This window comes from Amblyomma americanum, unplaced genomic scaffold, assembly GCF_052857255.1.
Source record: "Amblyomma americanum isolate KBUSLIRL-KWMA unplaced genomic scaffold, ASM5285725v1 scaffold_164, whole genome shotgun sequence".
Lineage (NCBI taxonomy): Eukaryota > Metazoa > Arthropoda > Arachnida > Ixodida > Ixodidae > Amblyomma > Amblyomma americanum.
The window spans coordinates 106533-125234 of NW_027526636.1; the positions used below are offsets into that span (position 1 = coordinate 106533).

An 18702-nucleotide genomic window follows, 5' to 3' on the forward strand; every position below is an offset into this window, starting at 1 on the left:
TGCTCAGATCCTCTGAGTGACGTTTTTCAATGTTTATGAACCTTTTCTTTTGGCGAAAGTTTTAAATAAGCGGGTCAGGGATACCAACTTTATACTATGTTTCTGTGTGTCTATTCAAGAGGCAGCAATCCGCCGCGGAGGCTAACTGGTTATGGCGCTCGGCTGCTGGCCCGAAAGATGCGGGTTCAATCCCGGCTGCGGCGGTCGGATTCCGATGAAGGCGAAGTTCTAGAGGCCCGCCTACTGTACGATGTCAGTGCACGTTAAAGAACTCCACGTGGTTGAAATTTCCGGAACCCTTCACTACGGGTTGCTTCATAGCCTGAGCCGCTTTGGGACATTAAACCCTGAAAACAATCAACAGCGAGAAAATCTAAAGGGCTTCCAGGTACATCGCGATAATGCCAAGAAAGGTAAAGGCCATGGACATTAAGATGCTACTGTTGAGCACACTGGTAGATTTGGTAACATTAAGTGCAACACAATCCAATATGGGCCACGAAGTAAGGTTAATTAAAGAGATTAAATTTTTTATTTGATGATAGTAATGGACAAGCCCTTACTGGGCTGTATTTGGTATAAACGGGAGCTCTGAAATATGAAATGCAAGGATGCTAATGAACAGTGTAAATAAATTCCTTGTGAAGTCAGTCCTTGCGGACATAGGTGCTGCTGTAGGCTACATGAAGTTTTAGACCGCCTACAATTTATGTTTTGCGCCATGGAAAGAAACTTTCGTAAGAAAGAAAGGCTCTGTTTTGTCATCGTTTCTGTTTTTATTCGGTATTATATTTATTCTTTTTAATATCATTATTCTTATTCATTGTTTCTGTGAGCTGGCCGCCATTTTTTTCCTTTTCCTTCAGTTTCTTTTTTTTTTGTTGGGGGGGGGGATGGGGCTGCTATTTTGTTTCGCCACGCTGCTTAATTCTTTTATGTGAGTTTTTCAGGTCAACGCAGCCAGTCATACCAAGCCTCCGGTCGCAGCCGGACACACAGCCTTTCGAGCCCTAGTTAGTTTTTTTTTCCTTGCTCCACACCCCCGGATTCTTTACTACTGCGCTATCCTTTTAGAGCGAAAGCTTTCCTGGCCGCGAACTTGCGATTTCGCCATGGCGGTACTCCGAGGAGTAACATGACATCACAACTCGTCGCGGATATTTCTCAATCGCTCCCTAGTCACTATAGCGCAGGCGCCACTAGTAGCACCGAGCCACAGGCGTTCCCCCGCTGCGCAGCGCCTCACCTTTCCTCAAAATCCAGCTTTCAATTTTCAGTTTTGTCTGTCTTCTTTCCCTTCCCCCTTTATCCCTTCCTTTACGGCGCGGTTCGGGTGTCCACAGGGATATGTGAGACGATTTACTGCGCCATTTACTTTCCTCAAAAACCAAACAAAACAAGTGAGCCGACGGCGTTCATACAATTAATTGGCGTTGACAACTTTGCAAAGGCCGTTCATTTTCACGAAAGGAAAGGCGCACAACCGGCTCCGTGGGTAAGTGGAATAATAATTGGTTTTGGGGGCAAAGGAAATGGCGCAGCATCTGTCTCATATATCGGCGGACACCTGAACCGCTCCGTAAGGGAAGGGATAAAGGAGGAAGTGAAAGAAGAAAAGAAGAAAGAGGTGCCGTAGTGGCGGGCTCCGGAATAATTTCGACCACCTGGCGACCTTTAACATGCACTGACATCGCACAGCACACGGGCGCCTTAGGGTTTTGCCTCCATAAAAACGTAGCCGCCGCGGTCTGGTTTGAACCTCAATCTCGCTTTAATGTACGTGGCGTTGGTGTCCAACTGCAAAAGCCTGCTTTGATTGCCTTCCGCCCACTGGATAGGCAGCGCGCCCTCCCTGCCCCCCTGGGAGGTAGCATGCAGTTAATGGTTGATCGCGAGAGATTGATCACCAAATGAACGCTGCGGCCTAGCTATTGCTGCAGTGCCGCATGTCAGCCACAACGCTGTCAGCGCTAATGCATTCAGGCCACATCTTTGTCTCACCACCGCCACATGTATCAAAGCACGAATGAGGCGGCCGTATATCCAAGGAGCCAGTTATGCGCCCTTCGTTTCCTCAATGCCATCGCCGTATAGAACATTGTCAACGCCAACGCCAATAAACACAGTGAACGCCGACGTCTTTCGTTTTGTATATCCTGGATTAGCTGAGCTATTCCATAATAAATTTGTCTTTTCGCAGCTTTGCAGGTCAACCGGTTAATCCTCCGTAGAAGCCATCGTGCCTGGACACGATTCACCCTCCCCATTCTAACCGCCTTCCACTTTAACCCCCCCCCCCCCCCCCCTTACCGGGCCTTCCTCTTCGCAGTGAAGTGAAGACCCTATTTGAACTCCGTCAATAATGAACAGTGTGCCCGGACGAAGACAAGTCCTCTTGTCGAGACGCTCGGAAGAGCCCGTGGACTGTCTTTGCCTCGTTCAATTGGTGATTATCAAGAACCATCTGCCCTCCCTGTACCTGGCATGGACTCGCTATAGGGAACATACGCAATGTATGCTCTCAAAAGCGCAATAACTGCCACGTGAAGACAAAATTATTTATTACTTGTCGGTCGTGGTCGCCTCTCAGGTCCCGTAGTCATTGAGGAGGAGGAGCGGAAAATTAATGTAAAGAAATAAAAGTCACAAAAAGGGGCGCAATAACAGTGCATTGTCAGCTGCACTTCGAAATGATTAGCGCACCTTGCTGCTGATATATGTGACAGGAATAACTTTTACAAAGTAATAAGGATCGGGAATTCGACACAAATTTCGCTATAATTTCAAAGAATAGTCGCTTATAGTCGCCGATGGTAAAGGTGAAGAAAATGAAACACAAAGGACACAACATGAAAAGCAAAAGCAAAAATGCAGGCAAATCTAAGGCAAATCGCGGCTAAAGAAACACCACCACCACACAACATGCAGCTTCAGTTAAAAAAAAGAAACTGCACCAAAATTTTCGCGAAAATTCATTTTTGTCTTCAATTGACGTCTGGTTAAATGGTGCGTCCTCACTTCACTTGACGGCCAACCTGGCCTCGCTTGAGCTCTTGCAAGTCATCCACATGACCTTCAGCACCCATTGATATGTTCCCGACATCTTGAATAATGTCCATGATTTGTCGGGCAAACATTTGGCCCCCTTCGTTCTTGTCAATTTTTACTTGGCACAAGTGTTGAATTTAAAAAAATTTTGATTGGTACATCAACCAAACAGAGCTTTGTGAAAGTAGAAACAAGCCATGCGCTCACCTCCCGCAAGATAGGCGAGTTCCTCTGAATCGCACTTGTTAGACCGACCCAAGGTTTCGGGTGCGAGAGCGGGTCGCTAGTCACAGCGCATCTTTGCTTTCACACTTTCCCTCTTGCCGCATTTTTCTAATCCCATTAGACGGAGTGTCCACGACTCTTCGCTCATCGGGGTTAAGTGGACCACGCTTTGCAAGTGCGCCTGAGGTCACTTCCTCGGGCGAGAACGATATGAGGCGGCCTCGAGGTCACGTGCCAAGCGTGCGAAATGGAGGACGCCTTTTTTCCTTTTCATATTCGCTCAGGAGTGGTGAGAAAGTACGCGCGAGCTTTCCAGGGTGCAGTTAATCACGTCGTCCAAGTCTCTCGGAGCGGGGCAGATTTTTGTACTATGTGGGACGGTGTGATGCACTGAACACTGTCCGGGAAGGGTCTAGGTGGAGTGCAGGAGAAGTGGGGGCGGGGGGGGGGGGGGGGGGGGGGGGAGGCATGCTGCGTGTTTTTTTAATTGCGTAAGCTTAACGTCCAAGAAGCCAGGGCAGAGTTTATGTAGGAAATTAGCGGGAATTTTTGGTGGCAGACCGCTCAAGAGTGGCCACCTGTGCGAGTTGGTAGGTGTTAATATTGTTCGAGCGCCACGAAGAACACACGCACACAGATGGAGAGCAAGAAACAAGCGCTCCTTTCTTAGAGCGCAGCTCTTAGGCGCCCGTTCATGGAAGAGCGTGGCGAAGGATGAAAGTGGGGCGATAACGAAGGGAGGGCGAGAATGAAAACGCGGATGAAGGGGTGCAGTGAAAGAGGGAAAGACGGAAGCGTAAGGTGGAAAGTGGAGGAGGAGGGTACGGCGGGGGCAGGCGAGAGGGGTCGCGCTCAGTTTGCGCGGACTGTTGCATAGTGACGTCCTAAACGCGTATTCAGATGGCCGTGCAGGTAGCCATCGTGCTTAGAACGTGCACCACTACCACCTTTGCACAAACGACTGCGGTGGATTAAAGAGAAGTTTGTGATAGCAGGCAGATACCCCCAGCAACCCCTCCGTTTCAGGCGGTACATGTTAGAGGGTTTGTGAAAAACAATGCATTGCCTTGCAGAAGTGAGTTGATTCCTTGCGCAAAGATTGCGGGCCCCTTGATTGTCGTGAAGGTACGTGGCTGATTAGGTTCGAATCAGCTAAGATCTGTCACAGAACTGCTAGTCGCAACTTGAGCAAGACATGAATTCGCAGTAGAACCATCAACCAGCACTTGTATACATGGGCGCTTATGGGGCTGTTTGTGGAATGTATAGCGACCACGCGCCTCTTGGCCCGCTCCAAACGAAGACGCGTCCTTTGTGGCTTCAGCGTTCCGCCTGGAAGCAATGATACAAGGAAGTTGTTACCTTTTCTCGCAGGGTGCAGCAAACGCGGGAGAAGACGCAGCAACCGGGCGAGGGTTGCGCCGCGCCGCTTTACGCAATTGTGGAGCGTTCGTTCAGTCTGATAGTTTAGAGGCCTTGTGCGACAAAGCAGCAATGCTTCGCATTGTTATCTTCAGGGTAGCTTAAGCGTCGTCGCAGTTTCCTGCCTGAATATATCGCAAAATCAAGCTGCGCTAAAATTTTTCATTAGGAAGTGCGGTAATCCATAGTCAGGTCCTTTTCTTTCGACCTAACACAGATATCAGAGTTTTGAATGTAAGATTTGTCGTTCGATCTAATGAATTAAGGTTTGAAAAAAAAAGCCAAAAGCTCAAGCGAGCTTTCAGCCGAAATTCCGCAGCAATTAAAGAAATAATTTCAATTATTGTGTAGCGTAATCCAACCCTTAACACATTTCATAGGATGCACGTGTGGAAACGAGTAGAACAAATTTTCACCATCAGTACAAAATGCCTTAACGTGATCCGGGGTTTTCTGAATCAAATACCACGGTTCCTGAATGGGTCAACTATGGTGAAAAATTTTAGATGCGCTTGTAAGAAGGCCGAAACTTCATGCTGAAAGCTTTGCCTTCAGAAACAATAACCTGCCCCTTTTACGGCTGATGCCAAATGTCCAAAGGTGAGATCATCCGGTGACCCACGCGCCTTCTTTTTATAGTTGAAAGTTTTACGTAATCAAAATAAAAAAAACGTTTCTCGACTGCTTCTCTGGGCTTCTCGGAAAACGAACCCCTGGTCAAAACTACGCGCCCGCACGCACGCACGCACGCACGTACGCAGGCGTGCATTCACGCAGATTCGTTTTTGTCCTAGGCCGACCTTTTGTCTTAGGTTGACTTAAACGCAGTGACTTTTCTGTGCAGATTGTCTTCGTGGCGCTTGAACAATATGAATGCAATGAATGGTTCTTTAGAAGAACCTGTGCCTTCGAGTCGTATCTGTGTTTCCGTGCATGGCTGTCACGTGACGCAAGAGCCTCTCAAATGAAATTAAATCCCGAGGAAAAGGCGCTGAAAATGGTTCAGCCAATACATCACGTGTTTTTCACCTTTATAGGTTGCTCGTCTACTTGCTGGACCGACGTGGTGACCCGGAGAGAAGAGCATATTTCCGGAGCATATTTCCAAGTTTTTCGCATATTTTGTTCTTCACTTAAAGAATGAAAGTAAAACCTCGCAAATTAGGTTCCCTTCTTCATTGCGGTACGACCTAGTGCAAAACAACAGCTTCAGCCCTATGCCCCGAATACATTTGCCGCCGTGGATGTTGGTGTTACAGCCCCTGCGCAGCGACCGGCTTGCGCAGTGCCAACTGATTTGAATTTCTTCGGTTTCTGCTCCCCTCTCCAGACCCAGACGTGCCTTTTGAAGCGCACACAAGGGCAATCCTGAAGAGAGCGCGCGCCGCGTCGCGCCGGGTGCAGGAAAACTGAGGCGATGAAATGGCGCTGCAGGGGCCGCCGAGTGGGCGAGCCGTCAGAGCGCGTTACTCGCGCCTGTCCGGCTGCGCTGACGCCGGGTGCGGTTTGCCTACGCTGGCCGCTGTCGTCTTGAATAATTAATCAAGCAAGGATTTCAAAGCCGCAGACAGGAGGCACGCTGCGTCTCCACCCCCCCCCCCCTCCCCCTTGGGCCCTACGCGGGGAACGATGGGGTGCCTCTCTCTGGCACGAGCGCCTTTTCTCCAACTTCTTCCGCGAGCATTCTAATGAACCCCGTGTGCCAACGCCGATGCGAAGGGAGTCTCCGACAGCGCGATTTTAGGTGGATTGCTTCTCGCCCTGATTGGCATTTGCGAAGCAGATGCTCAGGAGGAGGCGAGGGGACGATTTTCTCTCTGCCAGTCCACGTCGGGCCAACCCAGCCCGAACCGCGGTCCGGGCCCAAGATGTATAAAAGCCAGTCACGTCGGCAACCGACGGACCAGAACGAGCACACAAAGGGGCGGCAGTGGGTCTTCGTAGGCTGAGCTTCTCGATACTGCTTGACGCCATTGTCTGGGAAGGTAAGGCATTAACTCTGTGTTCTAATCGGCATTTTCCTTGTGGTCTTCTTAGTGAGAGACATTTGTTGTTATTCAGTCTAGGCCAATATGCAGTGGAGAGTTTGTCTGGTTAAGCTTTACGTTGATAAAATTCTGACGTTGCGGTCACTAGCCGTGTGTTAGCGCAAAAGTAATGACTCAGACAAAACAACCATGTTCCCAGAGCAGGGTTCCATGGTTACTTAGGACAGACAAAATTGTTTTATGCACCATATGTCACAAAAGTTCCCAGGCCAAAGTGCCCATGAACGGAGCGGCACGGAGCCGCAGTGCTGGCCAGCCCTATAGCCACCGCATTTAGGATGCGCGAACAGATCAACGCATCCACTACGCCAAGCGACGCGTTGAACCTTACTTCGGTCAAGGGCGTGGTGGCTGGCTTGTGAACTTTTGCGACCAGATTGGGCCTTCGCTTGCTTGTAAAACTCGTGGTTCGTTTCTAGTGGCCGTCTCCTTTGGCACTCGTCGTTCTATTGAGCTGCCTTTTGGAATGCAGGTTAACTGAGGAGACGCATACAACGTGATGCTCGTTCTCATAAGCTGTTTTGCACAGCCTTGACATCTGGATTTACGAGTCATTGAATTCAATGGCGGAGGAACCAGCCCCCCCCCCCCCCCACACACACACACACACAGAGAGAGAGAGAGAAGAGCTAGATGAAAGGCAGGGAGGTTAACCAGTAAAATGTTCCGGTTGGCTACCCTGCACCGGGGGAGAGGGATGAGGGGGGCGTAAAAGAATAAAAAGAAGTAGAGAAATGCGGTCCGTAGCAAGCATTACAGGCAACGACACAAGCACTGTAAGTCGCAGGCCACCGCAGCTGTAGCCTGCACACCTTGAGGGCTGCCGACTGCTGCGACCTGAGCGGAACAGATCGAGGGCCCTCCATCACAAGGCAGCGCAGACGTTTCAATGGCAAAAAAGGCTGCTTGCCGTTGAGGCTGATAATGTTGATGACAACGTAAGCATCGGACTTCACGGAAGGATGAGGCTGGAAGATGCGTTGTGCCAGCTATTGGACAGCTGCAAGCACTGGATTCAACAAATCCAGCATCTGCAGTGCATTCTGTGCAGCTGGCATGTGCATGCTGGAAAGCAGCACACGCATGACATTCACGACTGGCTTTAGCATTGCAATCACTTCCTCGTCTGCGACGTGATCCGGTTTCTGACCTACTACCCGACCAGCAGTAGGCTCAACAAACTGGGTGCGCGGTGCTGGGGTGGGTGCTGGGTGCTTCGGGAGCGATGGCCAAGTCACTTGACGGTCCCGGTCTTGGCCCGGAGTTGTGACTTGTGCTTGATCAGCAATGGGCTCGGGACTGAGTACGCAATACCTGCTTGGTCACTGAGGGTGTGTGTAGCTCAGGCAGGGATGGCTAAGGCCCGTCTGCGACAACCGTCTGCGCCTTGCCAGTCATATTGCTCCCAATCCTTAAAGTAGTATGCGGAGGGGGAGGACAAGTTGCGGAAATTCTTGGACGTTCCTTTCCAATGCTCGCTACACTTTTAGAAGGTCTGTGACAAGGACGACGACGTCGTCGCGCCTTAGCGGCTGCTTCTGTGTGTGTGGAACTGTCTCTTGTCATTTGTTTGAGTATCGCCCTTTCCCTTTTCAGGCGAGGACAATCTTTTGAGGCAGCGTCATGAGGGCCGCGGCAATTGGCACACGTAAGGACTGTTGCCCGGCAAGAATCGCCGCTGTGTGGCTGAGTACACCGTGAGCACACGATGGGGAAATTGCACACACTACTCACGTGTCCTATCTTCATGCATTTCCGTCACTGGAGAGGCTTCGGGACGAAAGGCCTAACTGCATGCCGAAAGTGCCCAACCTTCACGTACGTTGGAATGCTGTCCCTTTGGAAGGTCAACTTGATGCTCTTTGTCCTTCCAAGGCGCTGAGCTTGCACTATGGCTACACCGTCGGTAGCTGGTTGAATCAAAACGGGCAGATCTGAGTCGCGGATGGCTACGTCGACGTCGTAAATGACGCCTGCAGTAGTGCCACTGCCTAGGAGGAAATGGGAACGAAAGCTGATGCCGCCGAGCGTTATGTTGCTGAAACTCTCAAGCGCGTTCCGGTCCATGACATCAATGGCGACGACATTCCTAAAACGATTCACCCTCACATCTTTAATTGCTCACGGGACGCGGGCCTCCAGGAACGCAGACGTGGCTTGCCTATTGATGTGGTTGAGATTGTCGGTGGGAGTTCCTGGCAAAAATAGGACAGTATGTGTCGATGATCCTCGCTCCGTAGTAATCGTGGACGTACTCGACGACGACGAGTCCTCACCTTTGCGCGGTCTCCGTTTGGCCTTATTGCTTACGACTCTGATGAAGCCGTCGTCAGCCAAAGAGTCATCATTGGTGGCCGAGTCCACCACAGTGGCCTGGCTGCTTGCGTCACTCGGGAGGCCAAGACGTTTCCTCTGGGCGGCAGCGGCTGACCGACCGGACTGAAGTTCAACAGCGTCCTCTTCCATCACCGTTACCAAAAAAGAAACACTGGCTTCATTATAATGTCGTAAATCAGGAAAAAGCTGAAGAGGCAAAGGGACGGGGTTCTGGTCTAGAGCCACTTCATCGTCTTCCAACCCCCTCCCAGGATTACGCATAAAATGCCGAGCATCTTTACTCAACCATATTACGGGAATCAGTTGCCTACAATTTCTGAATTTAAAGAAGACGGCGCGGCTTGAGGCAAGGTCTTGACCAAACTCGTGCGAAACACGAAATTCCTGCTGTTTTCAAATCGCAGTCCAGTATGCTCTTAAGCTAATGAGCTAAATTATAATTAGTAGCTGGCAATACCACTATCCTAGTAGAGAAAATGTGCTGCCGTTTTTTTAGCGAATTCTCTTGGAACTCCTCCATAGCCGCTTTCCCGAACACCCGAGGTCACTGCAATGGTTGCGGAAGTGGTGGCGTTATCTTATTCTTTTACGAATTGTGGTTGGTAACGAATAAGATGAAACTGGGGTATTTCACAGTGTAATAATTGCTCTTATTAACTTTTCATAACTGGTTTCAAAGATTTTTCATTAAGAATAGGTTTTTGGTGGCTGTTTTCATCATATACACCCCCCATCAACACTTAGAGATGTTTGAGACTCAGAAATCACTTTTCAGAAAACCGTGGAGGTAAGGGGAGGGGGGGGGGGGGTTCATACAGTGCAAGTATGAGTAAAAGAAAGAACTTTCGCTGATATTGCTTTGGGCGTCCCGGGAAACGCAGCCATGAGCCACAGCGTCGCTGTTTGCGGAGTGCTGCTGGTCTGTCTGGTGATGAGCGCCTACTGCCAGACGTTCCAGTACAGCCGGGGATGGACCAACGGCAAGCGTAGGGACGGGGCCATCGTGGCCCTTCCGAGTCGCCTCACAGCCGAGCACCGCGTCCTGGACGAGTTCCTTTCGAAGTTTGTGAGTGCCTCTGTCTTCTTCACGATCGTCAGAATTCGTCTTCACTTCTCTGCCCTGCACTGCATGACCACTATTTGTGCTTCGAACCTTGACGGTTTGTACCTTAATTGTCATAGAGGGACGTGAACATTTAACTGGACCTTCGTCACACATGGGATTTGGACTTGTCGTTTTTAAATATTTTAAATTCAGCGGATGTGTTTAGCGATTCAGAATGCAATTTTCAGTTTTCTTCGGCGAATATTGTATGCCAAGGAAGATTTGTATGCCTGACATTGGTGGCACCCTTCTGCACCCAGAAGTCACGTATAGTTCAGCCTGTGTGTTAACAAGAGTAGTTAGTGGACAAGCAATTACGCACAAATGGTGTAGTTTAGAGTAATGATTGCTGTTTGCAATACTATCACTATAAAAAATTAATAGCGTGAAGTGGTGGGGCCTTAAGGGCTTAAGACCAATTAAATTTTATTTCTAAAACTTTTTATTTCTTTTTATTTATTTTTATTTAATACCTAACAAAAAAAGCTAGCGAATTCAACAGGGGAGCAACACACACATACTCTTGCCTCGCTTAGGCAAGTGGAACCAGGCCTTTCTTTCTTGCCGCCTCCCTGTTAGAAATTGCTTTATATGGTTGTGATAAATGCACGTGTGCTTACGACACACTTGTTACTCCTTCACTGAGGGAGCAAACTGTGAAAGCTGCAAACGCTTGATAAGAAGAAAGTTTCGGATTGGAAATAAAGAAAATGACCGTGGTTGGACTCTAGAATTAGCCAGAGGTATTCCGACCATGTAGTCCGCATTATCACGGCAGCTATGAAAGTGCCGCTGAACCGCTGCGAAAGACAGAATATGGCGCTTTTTTCGTGACGCTTTTGCATGGTTTCGAGTCTACGGTGGCTTGTTATGGTTACAAACATTGCCAGTGTCCTCAAGTGCCGTGCAAAACTTTGTAACCAAGTAAAGGCTGCATTGAGGTGATGACAGTCTGTGAGCAGAAGGCGCTGCTATGACGAGGTAGTGAAGCGTCGCGGTTTGCACCCGTCGTTCGTCTTAAAGGAAAGCTGAAATGATGTTTTCAGAATTCGCAGTGATTCAACGGTTCGAATGTAGGAAGCTTCTTTGTGAAGCATGCCAAGTACTTTTGCGCAAGCATTTGAAATGGTGACCTGATCGCCGGTTAAAACAGCGGCGGTGTTCAGGCTTCTCCTCAGTGCGTCACACAAATGAGGAGAAACTTGGGATGGCGTCATTGTCACCGAAATATCGTATTTTCGCTGCCTTCGCCCACACGCTGCCGTGCGTCGTCCGACGCCGTGAAACAACGGTTCGTGGGCTTTACCATCGGTGGCTTTGGCTCTCTTCCTGCAAACAACCGTTTCTGCGCTGTAAACGCAGTGCCGCCGTGCATGACGTCAACATTGCGGCCCCTGCACTGCGCTGTGCACTGCGGAGAAGCCTGAACACCCACGCGACTTCATTCCGCGATTGCGTCACCACTTTAAATACTAGCCCAAAAAGACTTCGTTTTCGTTACCTGAAAGTTTCACAAATTTGAACTCATTAAGCTCATCGAACTCTAAGGTCTCTTCAGTTGCCCTTTAAGTAGCTGAGCAATGCATCAAAACGTGTAGTCTCTGTCAAAAATGGACAGTCCAACGGTTTCGCTCGCAAAACATCTAGTTAGCCATTTGCAGCACGCCTGGAAGTTCTCAACTCGAGAGAGGTGAGGACGAGAGTTCTACTCAACCTTCGAGGGATTTCGAGTGGTGTCCATGCGAAAGAAGCTACACAGCATGGCTTGCAAGCAAACCCCTTGGGCTGTATACTTTGAGAACGGCTGTGCGTCTGCACTGCTTGATGGAACGATCCCGTTGTCTCACCGCGCGCCAATGGCTTCAGCACTTCGTTGATTCTCTCTTGTGACCAATTGTAACCCGAACTCAATAACCAAGAAGCCACGGCGTACATCTGAAGGATACCGACCTCTTTCGGTTAAAATCGAATTTCGAAAACTGACTTCGGGGTATGTTTATCGTTTTTTTTTCATTATAAGGCGAAAACTCCAGTTCGTAGGCATACAATAAGAGTGCTTGCGATCTGATAAACCTCTCCCTCGTTGTCCCAGTGTGTCTTATGACTAGCGCCTACTACATTCCATTTTGCTTCGAGTTAGTGTCACAGATTTATTTGTGTCATAGTTTGTGGCCGGCTTACCGTAAACTTAGTCTGAAAAATCAGAACGTTACAGTGAGTACTGCACATAAAATAATGGCCTTTCTTAAAGCGACCGGCAGTTTCTTTCAGCGCGGCTAAAAATTGGCTGCAATGATGCAGTGAAATATAAAGAAAGTCAGTGCCCGTGAAATATCAGTTTAGGACGTATATATATCACTATTGGTAAAATAATGAACCGCGAACTTTTAATGCAATAGTGCGTATTTTGTTGCTCCGCTAGACAACTGTTTGGGATGACCTTTGTCTACAAATTAATAAGCAGGTACAGGTTCTGTCGCTAGGTGCTCCCGTTTGAAGGATATGTTACAAGGTATACTGGTGTTGTCCCAGGGACTGATTCTAAGCTTATAATAGAGGAAATAATATTCGAAAATCTCACATTCACGTTTGAATACGCACATATTCTAATCAGTTAGAAAATATAGTAAAGAATGTTTATACTTTGCCGCATTTTTATTCATTTCAAAATTATGGAGCCACAAATAAGAAAGTTACTCTCCTGTGAAAAAAAAAAAAAAGTTCTGCGCGTCACTTGTGACACGCGTCAGGCGTTGCAATCGTACAGCGGTACGGTGCTTTTCTCAAGCTCGTATTACATCAAAGCATAAAAGCTCGATACGAAGTTATTTATTGCCTTAGAAACAGCTGAGCCCTGTTGTATAAAACTACTAAGGGTCCAGCATTTGCCAAAACGTCATACTTTAGTGACAGTGCGCGTTGTTCAATAGTTAAATATTTTTCTCAGAATTTGTCATTAAACCACGCTCTGCTTTATCGCAAACAAAATCGCATCAGGTTGTTCTTTAATTACACGGTCCTCTTCCACAAATCCTCCTTCCCTTCCTTGCTGGGACTACAGCTTTGATAGTGGCTGGAACAACGTTACTGATGAAAAAAAAAGTATTTATGAGAGAAGAAATTCTTCGTTTTTTTTTTGTTATTGGAAAGCAACCTTATTTTCCACTTCGAGAATGTTGAGGCCTGCAATAAAGAAAACAGCATGACGACGGCTGTCTCATATGTTCTAGGTGGCGTTTCCCACACTTATTTGGAACAAGATGCTCAGTAGACCTTGACAACCAATTAACTGGTTGTAGCCATGATTAACGTTATGTTTTTTTTGTTGCCCCGATCTCTCTCCGGGTTTTTGTTTTCTCGTGCTCTTGTGCTTGCGCTTCGAGATTTTTATAGTGATCTAGCCACTTACCCATATTTTAGCTCCATGGCGCTGGAAAGCTTGATCGCTCGCAAATGCGACGCATTTGACAATAAACTGTGTATCTTTTCTACTAAAGTTGCACCACCTACTTGTCCGAAGCGCAGCGTAAAGTATTGGAACTTCGCGGAACAACGGCATATCAAGTAGGAATGCGATACAGTGGTAGCGGTATACTTTGGACAGGGCCGCACAAACACGACTTAGCAGCCAGGAAAGCTCAACAACTGTAAGCATTCCTGTAAGTATTTATGGGTTTATGGGGGTTTCACGTCCCAAAGCGACTTAGGCTATGAGAGACGCCGTATTGAAGGGCTCCGGAAATATCGCCCACCTGGGGTTCTTTAACGTGCACTGACATCGCACAGCAGACGGGCCTCTAGAATTTCGCCTTCATTGAAATTCGACCACCGCTGGCCGGGATTGAACCCGCGTCTTTCGGACCAGCAGCCGAGCGCCATAACCTCTCAGCCAGCGCGGCGGCTCTTAAGTATTTATGAATATTGGTGAGAGGCCTCATTGAGGAACTCAGAAAAGCGCCTAATATATTTTTTACATGTTGAAGAAAATGCATTTGTTTGAGGCGAGCAAGTAAGCGGGACAGTAATGAGACCGACGTACACACAGCGCTTAATCACGATGGAGCCCAAGTCGAGTGGAAAACTCAGAAAGAGGCTATTGCTTAAGAATGCAAGAAATGAGTCAATATATTTGGGCTTGAGGGTTCTTCCTGAAGGTCGTCTTCCTGCTGTGCCGTTTGTTCGCACTGCCTGGCTCAAGATGAGGAACCAGCAGGCCTAAACGCACCTACACTCATGTAATTGTCTTTTTGCGTCTCACACCTGTTCCAGTGTTTATAATGCGCTGCACAAACTTCATCAAGGTGTGTGATCCAGTTTTTAGGCCTCCTTAAAAAGGCAGGAACTTCCCTCAAACTTCCAATTCCCACCTGAGCGTTTTAAAGCCGAATTTAAAAAGGTAATCAATTAATGTCAGATAATTACAAAGTAGGCGGAACGGAAAAAAGTACTAGACTGTACTTTACATAACTCCTAACAACATTCACTTGATTTTAATCCGGAAGAATGTTTTTTTAATCTTTATTCAATTTAGCTGGGGCAACCTGAATAAATCATTACATAACATGCTTCAGGGAATGGAGTTGAAATTCAAACAGCCAGTGCAACCAAGGTAAACTTTAGCAAGCTAGTGTCCATATGCGGTCACTGGTGAGTCCATTATCACCCGTGCTTGATGCAGTAAAACCTCGGGCCTTGTGTAAAACGCTCCTGCGAACTCTACCATGCACCTTTTCGTCAATTCAGACTTTACAGCGGTACACTTGGGGCCTTTCTTCATCTGGAAAACCCCGATTTTTCTAGATATGTGCATCCCTAAAAGTTTTTTTTTAAATGAGGTTAAAACTGATTCCTGCCTGAAAGCTGCCATTTCCAAAATGTTGTTGCGCCGAAGTGTCTCCGTGACACCTACACGTCGTGTCATTCAGCGCCCACTTCTATTATGGTCGATTAATCCGGGCTGAGAGCAAAACAAATTTTTATCAAATTCAATCTGAACCTCCCTGCAAGCTTTTCATCAGTAATGCATCAAACGAGCAGGAAAGAAATAGTGCCGCCCTCCCGACATCGACGGCGACATCGACATGCGACGCCCAAGCAGTTTGTGTGTTTCGCTTGAAAATCACGCAAAGAGAAGAGCTTGAGCCTAACTCGCCAATTAGCTGACTTGGTATAAAAAACGTACTTATGTGGCTAGTGCATTTCGCTTCTCCAGTATCAGGCGTGCGCTGCTTACGCCCAGCACAGCAGTTTTGTTGTTTCAGCTTTACGCGATAATTTTTTTGCTGGTAAGAAGTCTCACACTTCAGAAAACATTTCTTTTTCTATGGTCCAAGTGTGTGTCCACTGAAATATGATCGCAGCTTATCTGTAAATGGTCTTAATGAAGCCGAGAATGATGTACGGGGGAAATTCGACGCTTCAGTAAACTTACTAAAACGTTCATGCCTTTTTTTTCTTAGAGGAAGGTTGGTGGAAATGGTTTGCCGTCTCACACAGAAAGCAGGAGCATAGTTATTGTGATGGTGTGTGCTTTACTCGAAACTGGAGGTAAAGACATACCGTGAAGTTCAAGAATCGCTTTAATAAGAAGATTACAGCAGGTTGCTTGGCACTCAGGTAAAAGGAACCCTTTTTTTTTTCATTACAACGGGTGTAATGAAAACAAGTGACGCGGCTTTACGCAATCTCATGCTCAGGACTAGTGGCAATTTACAGATAACATAAATGCATAAAACTTGTCGCGACAGTTTCTCCTATCGCCGTAACCTTTGCGTGGCGATGGAGATCCGCTATAAATAAAGGGGGTAGCGAAATCGGATTATTTTTCTTCACCTTGCTTCTTCGAGGTAAACGTTGATTTTGGAGTAGGACGGGTATCCGAGACTCGAAAGAGATGGACGGTCGACACACGGAGAAATAGAGGAACTGGACTTCACGATAACACTTCAACAAAAATACAGAAATAAATACACACACAAAAGTAACAGAATCTTAATTCAGCTACCAAAGCTGACTCAGCACTTAATACTCAGCTGCCAAAGCTGACACAGCAACACTTGAGCTTAATGCCCGAACGTCACGATTTCCCGAAAGCCAGGACCCGCCTACTTCCTGCGTGTAGCTTGATCTGAGCTGCATAACTTCGTATAATACAGCGTGATTTGAAACTTGGACGAAGGAAGACAGACGAAGGCGAGCGCTCGTCATTGGCTGTCTTCCTTCATCCCAGTTTCAAATCGCGCTGTATTACAATTCAGTAGATTACGAACTTACCCAACCTTCAGTTTTAGAGCTTAACTCTTCGCAACACGCTCTTATATAACCAGGCCCAAAATTTCTAGAAGCGGGCGGCAGCGCTGAGTAAGAGAGTAGGCGCCGCAGCACGCACTAAGCGCGTCTCCCTCCCCCTGTCTTCTCGATATCGCTCGAACCGTCTCGAACCCGCAGACCGCGCACGCCGCCCCGCCAAGGTCGCCGGAAGAAAGAGTGGAGCCAGGGCCGTGCGCTGGGACGCGCTCGCGGCTTCGAGTGTGTTCTAGACAAACATTTTTTTTTATTTGGTGGGCGCGCCGTAAACGCTGTTTTAACCGTAGTGTTTTTACAAAAGTAATATCATTTCATCACCGTACATAGCAGTATGTTGCGAGATAATGCGATAACGTTTACGATGTCATCAAAGGCAAACTGAAGCATGTGTTAATATTTGGAGAAACGCCGTTTAGCTTCATTACGCTCCAGGAGAATGATTGGGCGACATATTTTTTTTTAATACGAAAGCACTACTTAACACGGTCCCAACCAAGAATCTTGTGTGAAGCCTCGGAGTAACTCGGGTAAGCTCGGAGGAGCGTCACGCAAGCTGCAGCCAGCGGGAGGTTGACCTGGAGGGTGACCTTGGCCTAGTATACCTCAGCAACAGCCCACGCAGAAGTAAAATAAATGCTGCCGCGACTGGGTTTCGAACCTGCGGCGGCGCGATCAGTTTAGCTTCGCTGGCCCGTGCACGAAAGCACTATGCTATCGCTGCAGCCGATCATGTCTCGTGTTAAACTGGAACACAGTCTCGCGCTGTGCGCTGCACGTCATCGTATTCATCAACTTCCATCTGCAGCGCGAACAGATCAGATCAGCTTAACCTCGATCATAGCCTAACCTGAGTCTAATATTAATATTGTTGCCAGACGTGTCGACGATCCAGCAAAACGAAACCATGAGGGAACCAGGCTAAACACATGCTTGCGCACGTCTACTAGGTAGAACTACGTTAAAATCCTACGACTTTTTTCTCATCTTTTATTCAACACTTTCCGTTGCAGAAAAGCACCTAGTAAATAGGCGCTGATACACGTACGACTTAAGCGCTTGGCATGAAATAAGACTGGTGTATTACGTTAGAAGTGCATGCAAATTGGCGTCTGCAAAGTCCAGCATTAGATGCAGCGATTATCTGCTGAAGTAGCATCCAGTGGCAGATTTTAAACTGTAAGCTCAATGATGTCATTTCTTATCGCAGACTCCGAGGGATCGCTTCATCCTGGAAAGACTCGGCCACCTGCTAAGGGCCCTGGACCACACTGATGAAGAGCAAGAATGTACGTGAGCAATGCAGAGCATATTACGTTGTTTCACTTTTTAAATGCAGGTGCATTCAACTCGATCTAGTATTACTCCTGTCCTTTTTTTTTTTTTTGCTGCTGATGCCGTGACATCGCAGACATCGTATGCATATGCCCAAATGTGCACTACAGGGAGATATGTATTGTTTGTTCTCGTTTGCTTCCGCAGATTGAGAAGAGGCAGCCACATGAGGTGCGAGGGAAAGGGAAACACTGGTCACGCCTTTGTATTTACGCCGTTTCTTGCTGCCGTCTTGTCTAATATATTTCACGTCTAATAAACGTTCTCCTGCGAGTATCGACTGCTGGCATTTGTTTTTTAGTGCGAAGGCACTTACACTATAGTGCCTAGAATATACTGCATATTCTAGGCGCTATACTTACACGGTCACCAACATCGACCGAAAATCTTTTCACCGTACGTACGTACGTTCACCGTCCACCGTACATACGCACGTGCGTATGTCCGAGTGCCGTTGCCTAGCAACCATATTTACTCTGGTAAGCTCGGACAGTAACTCGGGTAAACTCGGTTAAGCTCCGAGGAGCGTCGCGCCAGCTGCGCGAGAGGTTTCTCGGGAAGAGCAACCTGAGTCACACAATTTCTACTGGTGGCTGTGATAGAAACAGCCACCTTTCCAGTGCAGTGGCGCATCTCTTAAGTGCTGCGCCACTGTGCCAGGAGTGGTATGAGGACTCCCAGGAATCTATGAATTTTAAGTAGAGACTGACCAATTCTTCGTATGTGGACATTAACCAACTGAGGATATCGCGTTATACACACACTTAAGGCGGAGCCTAAGTGCCCCCTCGAATTGAAGAATGAGCACCTGCTTTCGCAAGTCTACTCGGTTTACAGCAATAGTCGACGTTTAGTTGATAAATGTAAATTACAACAAGC

At 47.7% G+C, this 18702-nt stretch overlaps 1 protein-coding gene across 1 annotated transcript; it reads left to right on the top strand.

The window, feature by feature from the left end:
• The first annotated feature begins 6582 nt into the window (after positions 1-6582).
• Positions 6583-18099, top strand: LOC144112463 (uncharacterized). The gene is made up of 4 exons (XM_077645294.1): positions 6583-6680; positions 9962-10146; positions 17699-17777; positions 17971-18099. Exons 2-4 carry the CDS (start codon positions 9964-9966, stop codon positions 17973-17975), a joined length of 267 nt encoding a protein of 88 aa, XP_077501420.1. The 5' UTR covers positions 6583-6680; positions 9962-9963; the 3' UTR covers positions 17976-18099.
• The last annotated feature ends 603 nt before the right edge of the window (positions 18100-18702 follow it).